Below are 10,908 nucleotides of genomic sequence, written 5' to 3' on the forward strand. Positions count from 1 at the left end.
AAGAGACAGAGCTGGGCCTGGGGCTGAGGGAGGGTGGGAGCTGAAGTCTGGTCTTACCTCTCCGGAGGCTCGGGTCTCCACTGGGCACCAGGTAGCCCCGGCCATGAGGGCACAATGACTGGTACTCGGCTGCACACAGAGACAAGGCTGAGCCCAGACACCCAAATCCCAGCCCTGGCCCTGGGCACTGCACCCACTCGCACCCACCTATCCCAGTGCTTACTCTTGCCCCATGCCCAAGTCCTCAGGCCCCTGCCTGTTTGTGCCCACCCCTCAGCCTCATGCCCATACATGCCCACCTGGCTGGCAGCTCACTCTTGCCCTGACAGTACCAGCACCACAGCCCTGTGTCCAAATGTGTCCCCTTTCCCAGTCCCACATCCCCCTATTTCTACCCAAACCCACTGCCCTGTGTCCAGCCATCAGACCATGCCTACCTGTCTCAGTGCTTGGGCACTGCTGGATGCGGCAGCCACTGCCCCAGCCCTCACCCACAGTACAGCAGCATTCCTGCCATGTCACATTCCGTGCCAGGATGTTGTCACATGCATCCGGGGCCGCTGTGTCAAAATAGCACTCCCGGCGCCCACTGCCCACAGGGCCCTGCCTAGGTGTGCTGGGCCGGCGGGGCGGGGGTGGTGGAGGTGGCCTGGCTGGCAGACCAGGGCTGGCAGGTGCCTGGGGCTGTGAGCCTGGGAACATGCCTGGGGAGGCAAGGGATTTTAGCCCAGGATAGGCTGAGCCCAGCTCCCAATGTCATCGACGGGGAAACTGAAGCCCAGAGGGCACCAGCCCTCAGTGGCAGAACCAGACTCCCCACCTTTCACCCATCTATCATGATCTCTCTTTCTCTCTCACCTACTCTCACCTACTGTCATTTCTGCATCTCTTGCCCCCCCACCTCACACTTTCCCATCATTGCAGCTACAGTTTGGAGTGGGCGGAGAGGGGATTTCCCTGGCCTCTGTGTGCCTCCCTGGGTCCTCACATCCAGTGTGTCCCAAACTGACTCAGAGTCTTCATCCCAAAACCTAGGCCTTATCCTGAACACATCTTCCCCACCCAGGCAGCCCCACATCTTGTCCACATGGTCCCTCTTCTTCCCTCCCATGGCCCCTGCCTTGGTCTAGCCTTTCCTCTCCTGTCTGGATCCCTGGCCCAGCCTGCTCCCTAGGCTTCCACCCGCCAATGTCACCCTCTTCAATCACCTTCACATGGCAGTCAGATGGAGGTTTTAAAATCTGAATATATCCTTTTCCTGTTCACACCCTTCCATGGCATCGCTGTGCCCTCGGGAAAAGTCCAACCTCCTGATTATGGTAAATCAGTATAGTCTGGTTCCTGTCTCCTTCTCTGGCCTCATCTCTCCCCACCCCTTCCTTTGCTCTCCAAATCATACCATGTTGAACTTCTTTCAGTTCTTCAAACATGCCAAATACTCTCTTGCTCTGCCAGGCCTTTGCCCTTGCTCACTCGCTTCACCTGGCTCGTTTCTACTTTTCCTGCTGCTCTCAGTTCAGTCAACTTTTCCTAAAGGAAGCCTTCCCTAACCCTCTTCTCAGGCTGGGCCAGGCAGCTCCTCCAAAACACCCTAGGTTTCCCCCGACACAGCCTTGTTACCTCTGGCCTACGCTTCCTCCCTCTCAAGTCTCTGGGTTGTCACTATCTGGTGATATCTGTCTGCCTCATTAGATTGTGAACCTCTCGAGGAGAGAGAGTGATCTTTTTTTTTTTTTTTAAAGATGACCAGTAAGGGGATCTTAACCCTTGACTTGTTGTCAGCACCACGCTCACCCAGTGAGCCAACCGGCCATCCCTATATGGGATCCGAACCCATGGCCTTGGTGTTATCAGCACCACACTCTCCTGAGTGAGTCACAGCGCTGACTCGAGAGAGTGATCTTTCTTGGTCACTACTGTGTCCCCAGTGCCCAGAATAGAGCCTGAACACCATGGATGCCCTGTGAACATTTGTTGAATGAAAGAATCTGGTAGAGTCTGGGCCAGGATCAAGTTCTCCTGACAGAGTCTCACTACCCATGTTTTTTTTTTTTTTTTTTTTTTTTTTGAAGCTGAGGATGTTAGGCTAGAGGTGTTAGAACCATCTTTATTATTGTGAAAAGAGTTTGCCTGAAAATAAACCCAGCAGAGGAAAGCAGAGCTGAGAGGAGGAGATAGAGATAGCCTTGTTAAAATTCCTGGATCCAGTTATGCCTGAAGTTCAGATATACCCCAGGACCTTGCAGTTTTATATCCATTTTAAGAAGTAAAGCCTGTTGTGTTTGCATTTGCGAAAAGTTAGAGAATGTATAATTAAGATTCATGCACTTCACTGTATGTAAGCTGAACCTCAAATGAAAATATCTGTAAACACGTTTTTTTTCTGGCAGATGGCCGGTACAGTGTAAACACATATTGAACTCCAGTTAACGATATGTATACTGAAAAGTTTAAGAAGTATACTGATGCCTGCAATTTACTTTTAAATCTATCCAAAAAAGTAGATAGAGTAATGAATAGATATGTGAAGAAGCAAGTATAATAAAATAATAATACAGTCTGGATCATAGGTATGCAGGTATACATTCTACATTTCTTTCAATTTGCTGTATGTTTAGAAATTTTCTGCATAAAATGTTGGGAAAAAATAATGTTTATGTACACTTAAGATTAGCATGCTTTACATACTTTATGCATTGTTTTTTTTTTTAAAGATGACCGGTAAGGGGATCTTACCCCTTGACTTGGTGTTGTCAGCACCCGTTTAGAAATTTTCTGCATAAAATGTTGGGAAAAAATAATGTTTATGTACACTTAAGATTAGCATGCTTTACATACTTTATGCATTGTTTTTTTTTTAAAGATGACCGGTAAGGGGATCTTACCCCTTGACTTGGTGTTGTCAGCACCACGCTCTCCCAAGTGAGCTAAATGGCCATCCCTAAATAGGGATCTGAGCCCATGGCCTTGGTGTCATCAGCACCACACTCTCCCAAGTGAGCCATGGGCTGGCCCTTATGCATTTTTTAAAGCATGCAAACAAAAATAAAACCTGAATGAGTAAGGTTCCTGTCACTTGTCACTAGAACAGTTCTGACCAATATGGAGATGATCTTACGTTCCAAGGTCTAAATTTCACAATCCTGAAGTTAATATTTGTTCAGATCTGTGAAGAGGAGAATGGCCTGACCAACCTCTTCCCCACACCTCCCTGGTCCCACCCATCCCCTGGAGCCCCGTACCCACGCAGTGACGCCCGTCCCGCGCCCCCTCGTAGCCCTGGTCACAGAGGCACTGGAAGGAACCGGGCAGGTTCTGGCACACAGCATGGGCACCACAGAAAGACCGGTTCCGGCATTCATCCACATCTGCAACCACCAGAGAGTCAGACCATTTCTGGACCTTCTACCCCCTCCACATCTCCCCCAGTGCTCCATGGACACCCACCCTGGCATCCACCCCCTGGTGTAGGCTGATAGCCAGGGTCACAGGCTGGCGTGCAGCGGTAGGAGCCAGGGGTGTTCTCACAGTGCTGGGCTCCACAAATCGCAGGGCCGTATTCTTGGCATTCGTCCACATCTGCAGGGGAAAGAGGAGGGGATGGAGGGGAGGGGAGTCAAAGACCTGGGTTCAGTTTCCTAATGCCACTTCCAGTCCCATGACTGAGAAGTCTTTGTGAATCTGGTATTCTAGGAGTCTGAGCTTCTAAAGATCAAGTGTTGATAACTCATAAGTCCTCATTGCCATTTCTCAAATAGCCCTACATGGTCCCACCTCAGGGCCTTTGCACTTGCACATCTCTTTGCCAGGAACACTCTCCCCTCAGCTACCAGCATGGCTCCCTCGCACACTTCACTCAGGTGTCTAGGTCAAGCCCTCCTAGCACTCCTTCCCCCACTGCCCTCTCATCTCAACACTTATCCTGCTTTGTTTTCCTTCTTAAACCTGACACTATATTATATGCACATATACTTACTGGTATGCTGATCATCGCCTCCCTAGAATCCAAACTCCACAATGGCAGGGATTTGTGTCTGCCTTGTTCCTCACTACATCGCCAGGGCATAGAACTGTGCCTCACACGTAGTAGATGCCCAATAATTATTTGTTGAATAAATCTTGAATGTATTTACATATTTGTTGTCTGCCTCCCTCCCCCACCTCCCCATGTTAGCTCTATGAGGGCAGAGTTTTTGTTTAACTCATTTCCTGTTGCACCCTCAGTGCCTGGCACACAGAAGGTGCTTAATAAATTCTCGTGGAATTAATGAATGAGCTCTCATGAAACTAGGCTTCCATGAGTCAGAGGTTTAGCACCTAGAGAGCCAAAGGTAGCCTATGGTCATTTTACTTCATGTGGTCCACAAAATGCTGAGCCACACCCACCCACTCCACCCCCAATATATACACCAGAAGGCATATTCATGGAAGGCATGGAAAATGAGAAAAGTAGTCAAGGGGTGGGTCTGAGAGCTGAACAGAGACAGGAAGGGGTGGGCCTATATGTCCTGAAGAGCTGGAGAAGTCCAAGAAATGGGAAAGGACAGAGTATGGAGAATGGGAAGATGGAATTTAAATGGACAGGAATTAGCCTTTGGAGAAACTTTGGTGAATTTCACATTGGGAAAGGATGGTTCCCAGGGCAGCCAGTGTTGGGCCTCTCTGGAGGGACAGCTGGAAGTAGAACTAGTGATGGAGGATGAGGAGAGGGCTCCTCCAAATTTACAGTATTAGGAAGAGAAGGAGACTGAAGAGGGACTTTTAATCCATAGGCCAACTGGAAGGGGTGGGGCCTAATAGTTCTCACTGTTAGGAGTTATCTTTTTAGGGATACAGCCTAAAATGTGGGTATGGCTCTAGCTGCAGAGGGGGCTTAAGCTGCTTCTGGAAGCTAGGCTTAGCCTGGTCCCTGATAGGAGTATCTCCCCCCACCCCACCCCTACCTCCACAAGAAAATACAAGACCACAGTGGTGGTTTATTTCCACCACGGAGATGCGATGAAAGCGGGTAAAGGGTGTTTCGGTTGGGGGCCCTTCCCTGCCCACAAGTCTGTAAGGCATGGCGCAGACTCCAGCAGCCTATCCTGGGAGCTGGGGGAGGGGACAGAAGTAGTCTCACCGTCACAGGTGCCCTCGGGGCCCGCGTGGTAGCCAGGATCGCAGTCCCGGACACAGCGGTAGGAGCCGGGGGAGTTTTCACAGCGCTGAGACCCGCACAGGGCAGGGCCCCGCTCGCGACATTCGTCCACGTCTGAGGAGAGAAGCAGAGCAGTCAGATGGGGGAAGCAGGGGAGGCAGGGAGGCCAGGTGGGGGAGTCAAGGAGGGTAGAGGAGAGTCAGAAGCGGGCAGCGGGGTTAGCAGGAAAGGGGATGGGAGGACGCCCCAGAGGAAAGGCAGAGGTGGGAGGCAAATGCGGGAATCGGGGAATCAGAAAGGGGGAGGGGTCAGGCCGGGGAATGGCCTCTCACCGAGGCAGGAGGTGAGGTCTGGGCCGGCGCGGTGCCCCGGGGGACAGATACACTCGAAGGAGCCGTCGGTGTTGGTACAGATGCCGCTCTGGCAAAGGTCCTCCTCGCTGCACTCGTCCACGTCTACGGGACAGGGTGTCCGAAAGCCGGGCCCACCTCCTCCTCCGTTCAACCTTCCAGGCCACACCCCTCCACTGCCCTCTCCCCGCCCCTCCTGGCTCCGAGGCCTTCAACGCCTTCCCCCATCTGCCGTGGGCTCCTCCCTTCCCGGCAAGTCCCGCTCCCCGACGGGTTTAGGGTAAGTCCTTTCCGGTCACTCTCCGACTCTGCAGACTCCGTCGTTTCCCTGTCCTCCCCATACCCGCCCCTGCTTGGTGGCCGCCCTAAGACTCCGCCCCCACGATGCCAAAAGACCCCGGCCAAAAATTCGTACTCCCCATTCCGCCCCCTTCCCCTTGTCCCGCCTTTTCCTGCTATAAGCCCACCCTATCCGTGTCCAAGCACAGCCCAGGTACCGACCGAGGCAAGAGGCTCCGCGGGGTCCGGGCCGGTAGCCGGGGGCACAGGTACAGGCAAAGGAGCCGTCGGTGTTGAGGCATTCTCCGTGAGGGAAGCAAAAGTCGCCCTCCAGGCACTCGTTGACGTCTAGGGTACGCGAGAGACAGGGCTGCGGGGTCACCAGACCCGTCCCCACCCGACCTGAGCCCCGCCCACAAAGCCCCCAAACCACACCCCACATGGCCAGCTCCACCCACAGCCCCTTAGTCCGGCTTCCACCTCCTGGCTAGGTCCCACCCTCAGGCTTTCCGTCTGGTCCCCACCCTGCCCACCTGCGCAGGGACCGGGCCGACCGGACGGCGCCCGGTAGCCCGGCGCGCAGCTGCAGCGGAAGGAGCCTTCGGTGTTAGTGCAGTGGCCATGGGGACCGCAGGGGGCGCCCGAACTGCATTCGTCCACATCTGTGGGAGCAGGGGTTTCAGAAGGGGTCCAATCTAGGGACACACCCGACGCACCTCCTTGGAGCAGAGGGGTCTGGGGAAGGTGGTGTGAAGGGTCTTGAGTTGAAGACGGGGTGAGGGCCCCATGGCAGAGATGGGTAGGGCAGACCAAGGTTTTCTGGTTCTGAGGACCATGATTGGGAGTTCTGTGGGTGTGGGTTTCTGGGAACTCCCTGTGCCAAGATCCTGGTGTCAGAGGAAGGAACTCTGGATTGGGACAGTGGTCAGAAATTAACTAGGATAAGGGGTCAAGTATTATAAGCCAGGATCATTCAATGGGATTCTGCTGATTCACGGGTCAGAGTCAGTGACAGGAATCTGAGACTGGTTAGGGTCGGCGGTTACAGTAAGAGTTTAGAATTCTGCCTCAAGTCAGGGGTCGGGGTCAGGAATCATGAACCCAATCAGATTCCAGAGAAGAGATTCTGAAAAGGGGCGGGGCAGTGAAAGAGACAGGATCAAGAGTCACACACAGTGTTTTGGTCAGCGTTATGGTCAAGGGTTATGATTAGGGTCAAATGTCACAGTCAAATTCAGGGGTCACAGGTCACATTTATGGCCAGGGAACAGTCAGAGTCAGGAGGGTCACAACTGCTATCAGGGTTGTGGTCAGGGGTTATCAGCAAGGGTTGGGGTTAGGGTCAAGTGTCACAGTCAAGTTGAGTATTCATGGGTCATAGACTCAGAAGTCACATGCAGAGTCAAGTGTTGTGGTTCAGGTCAAAGATGACAGTCTGGGTCGGGAGTCTGCAGTCTAGTCAGAGTCACAGTCAGGCTCTGGGGGATGTGGTTCAGGTGAGAGGATTGAAGTCCTGGTCGGAGGTTATAGGTCAGTTCAGGATCTGGGTCAGGGGTCATAATGCAGGTCCAAGGTCACAGCCAGGGTCTGGTCTCACCAATGCATCTGCCACGGTGCAGGTGGTGGCCAGCAGGACAGGCCCTGCACTGGAAGGAGCCAGGTGAGTTTACACACTCCTGCCCAGGACACGCCAGGTGGTTCTCACACTCATCCACGTCTGGGGGGCAGGGGAGAGGGTGGCCTTGAAGGAGCGGCCCAATGCCCCCCTCACCCATGCACACTACTCCCTCCCTCCCCGGCCTCACCCTCGCACTCGGAGCCAGCAGCATTGGGTTGGAAGCCCGTGGGGCAGACACATTGGAAGCTGCCTTCCGTGTTCTCACATCGGCCATATGTGCAGGGTGTGGGGCTACGGGCACACTCGTCCACATCTGGGGCAGAACGGACCAGTCAGGCTGAGGAAGGGGCCTGGACCCATCCCCATTGCCATCACCACCCACCCCAACATCCCAGTCTTGAGCCAGCCTCCTGGAGTTTGCCCAGGCTGCTTTCTTCACCAAGGAGGATGAACCCTTCCTTGTTTCCCCATTTAATGGGCGCTCAAGCTGCCAGAGTGAGGCTAAGGCACCACTTCCTCCATGTTGCCTTCCCTGCCTCCGTTGTCCCCTCTTCAAGGCTCCCACAAGCACAGGAGTATCACTCAGCAAGGGAAGAGGAATGTGGACGGGAGCCACGGCCGGCCCTAGTACCCCACCCTTCTGCCCTGTCCTCCATCACTGAGTCCCATCACTCTTCCTCTCTGTGCCTCACAAATGTCTCTTCACAGTCTCCAAGGCAAATGGCGGTGGAGTGGGGTGAGACTAAGCACCCTCACCTTGGCAGGGGGCCCCCGGCCCTCGGGAGCGGAAGCCAGCAGGGCAGGCACAGTGATAGGAACCAGCCGTGTTGTCACAGCGACCTGGCCCGCAGGGTGGTGGCTCCTGGGCACACTCATCCACATCCTCTTCACACGCCGAGCCCCGGAAACCAGCCGGGCAAACACAGTGGAAAGAGCCGGGCAGGTTCTCGCAAACCCCTCGGCCACAGAGGCCGGGGCTCTGGATGCACTCGTCCACATCTGCATGGGGCAAGGCCTGGGGTCACTCTTCCCCTCTGTCCCCCACACTCTGCCTCCATAACTCTGCCCCCTTCCCCTGTTACTGACATCTCCATCCCACTCACTCTGCTTCTCCGTCCTCCATGACTCAGCCTTTCTGTTTCCCATCATTTGGCCTCTCCATCCCCAGGTCACTTTCTCTAGTCATCAGGCCACTCGTCTGGTTCTCATTAACTGGCCTCTGTCTCCCATCGATCAGTCTCCCTTTGCCCCCTTGCTCAGTCTCTCCATCCCTCTCCACTGCCGCTCTACCCTTCCCCCTGCACCCCCTTCCCCTCCGCCCCTCCCAGTCCCTCACCCTGGCAGCTGGCTCCATGCGGCGCAGCCTGGTACCCGGCGGGGCACACGCACAGGAAGCTGCCTGGCGTGTTCTCGCAGCGCCCGCGGTCACACGGCGGCGGCACGCGGTGGCATTCGTCCACGTCTGTGGGCACAAACCGGGCGGCTGGGACTGGGGCAGATAGCCCCCGGAGAGACGAAGGGCGGGGACGTGGGACAGAGAGGGAGGGCAGAGGCGGGGCCGAGCTTGGGGCGGGAGCCAGGGGCGGCAGGCGGGGCTCGGAGTGGGGAGGCTTAAGGCGAAGGTGGGGCTTGAGCGGGAAGGGCGGGACAAGGGCTGGGGGCCCCGCCTGGACACAGGAGGGGAGGGTGACCGTGAGAGGGGGCAAATTGGAGAGGACAGGGCAAGGGCAGGAAGGGCAGCCCTGGGGACCGAGCAAAGGGAAGGCAGAAGCAGGGCTAGAGAAGGAAGGGGCAGTTTGGGGACGGGCTCTGGTGTGGCAGGGTGGAATCAAGGGTTATGGTCAGGTTGGTTAGAGCGCAGCCTTATAACACCAAAGTCACAGGTTCGCATCCCCATGCCGGCCAGACTCCAAAAAACAAAAGGGTCGTGGTCAGGAGACTGGTTGAAGCAGTTGTTGGACAGGGGTCGGGCCCGGAGGGGGCTAGTCCAAGATAGGGAAGGGGCGGGGCCCATCGAGGAGGGCAGCCAGGGCGTGGGGGCGAGGCAGCGGCAGGGCCAGGACCAGAGCTGGTTCCGGGGGCGGGGCAGCGGGGAGTAGTAGGTCTGGACCGGCGTGGGGAAGCCTGGGAGGGCAGGAGCGGCTCTGGAGAAAGAGCAGGAGCGAGACCCAGGGAAGGGTGGGGCTGCAGCTGGGTGAAGCGGGTTTCTCACCCAGGCACTCCGCAGCCCGCGGGCCGGCTCGGAAGCCGGGGCCGCACACGCAGCGGAAGCTCCCTGGTGCATTCTCGCAGCGCCCGGGAGCACAGGGCGGGGGCACGCGGCGACATTCGTCCACGTCTGAGAGCACGGAAGGGGCTGGTCACAAGATGATCGGGAACACCCCCCAACCGCCTACGTCCACTCCTCCGCCCGGCTCACCAATGCAGCGGGTGCCCTGGGGGCTGAGCCGGAAACCGGAGTCGCACACGCAGGTGTAGCCACTGGGGCGGGTTATGCAGCGTCCTGGACCGCAGACCTGGGGATTGCGCTGACACACGCCCGAGGAAGGACCTAGGGGTCCAGTCAGCTAGGGTTCCCGCATCTCTGAATCCTCTATCCCTTTCATCACAGTACAATCCCCTCATGGCCTATGCCTAAAACCCCTGCATCGATGTCCTCTCCCTGAACCCATTCTTCTACCTCTGATCCCCCTCTACCTTATACTTTTTTTTGTATCGGGTCGGTAAGGGGACCCCTCTCCCTTACTATGGAACGTTCTCATCAGAACCCCCGACTGAATCTCCCCATAATGCCACCCCCAGTTTCCCACTTTTGAATATTTTGCTCTTCATCTGTATCGGGTCGGTAAGGGGACCCCTCTCCCTTACTATGGAACGTTCTCATCAGATCCTCTGACTGAATCTCCCCATAATGCCACCCCCAGTTTCCCACTTTTGAATATTTTGCTCTTCATCTTTCTGCATGAGATACGTTCTTAGTGCCCTCCGTGAAAAATATTTATCTAACATTAACTGAGCACTTACTATGTGCCAGAAATTTCAGAGACTTTTCGTTGAAGCCTCACAATGGTTCCCATTTTAGAGGAGAAAACTGAGTCTCAAGTTAAACGATTAGTTCAACTGAGAGAATTGGAGCCCAAGTCCAACTGCAGCTCTGGATCTAACCACCACCCAATCTTTCACATCCTTACCTCTTCCCACCTGTTCTTTAATGCCTCTACCCATGACATCGCTGTTTGTTCTATCCCAGAATCTTCACCTTGGAGCCTCTTCCCCCAAATCCCCACCTATAATACCCGCATCGATTCCTTTAATTCTCTCTACCGCACCTGATTCAGGAATCTCAGGACCAGTCCAAGCAGGGACGCTGGGCAAGGGAAACTCAGGGCCAGGTCGGTGCTCAGGTCGGGCCTCGGGCCTGGGCTCTGGGCGATGGGTTGGCAGAAAGCCTGGTAAGGAAGGGGTATGAGTGAGTGGAGACCTGGATTTCAGTATCCCCACTCCTCTCTTTCTTTCCCTCTGGA

The 10,908-nt window shown here is 55.4% G+C and overlaps 1 protein-coding gene across 1 annotated transcript in view; it reads right to left on the minus strand.

Moving 5' to 3' along the window:
* The window catches only part of LOC103603556 (latent-transforming growth factor beta-binding protein 4-like), a gene marked incomplete at its 5' end in the record, with an annotated part of 16,662 nt that extends 5,829 nt beyond the window's left edge, over positions 1-10,833 (minus strand). Inside the window, 15 exons of the mRNA XM_008588110.1 lie at positions 58-129; positions 438-704; positions 3,243-3,368; positions 3,448-3,579; positions 5,120-5,251; positions 5,470-5,592; positions 5,989-6,114; positions 6,300-6,428; positions 7,364-7,483; positions 7,572-7,697; positions 8,141-8,383; positions 8,721-8,846; positions 9,597-9,722; positions 9,804-9,935; positions 10,714-10,833. Coding sequence (XP_008586332.1) covers positions 58-129; positions 438-704; positions 3,243-3,368; positions 3,448-3,579; positions 5,120-5,251; positions 5,470-5,592; positions 5,989-6,114; positions 6,300-6,428; positions 7,364-7,483; positions 7,572-7,697; positions 8,141-8,383; positions 8,721-8,846; positions 9,597-9,722; positions 9,804-9,935; positions 10,714-10,833 — 2,100 coding nt within the window. The remainder of the gene's footprint in view (positions 1-57; positions 130-437; positions 705-3,242; positions 3,369-3,447; positions 3,580-5,119; positions 5,252-5,469; positions 5,593-5,988; positions 6,115-6,299; positions 6,429-7,363; positions 7,484-7,571; positions 7,698-8,140; positions 8,384-8,720; positions 8,847-9,596; positions 9,723-9,803; positions 9,936-10,713) is intronic.
* Between the last annotated feature and the right edge of the window lie 75 nt (positions 10,834-10,908).

The sequence above is a fragment of the Galeopterus variegatus genome, unplaced genomic scaffold, assembly GCF_000696425.1.
Source record: "Galeopterus variegatus unplaced genomic scaffold, G_variegatus-3.0.2 Scaffold4674, whole genome shotgun sequence".
NCBI lineage: Eukaryota > Metazoa > Chordata > Mammalia > Dermoptera > Cynocephalidae > Galeopterus > Galeopterus variegatus.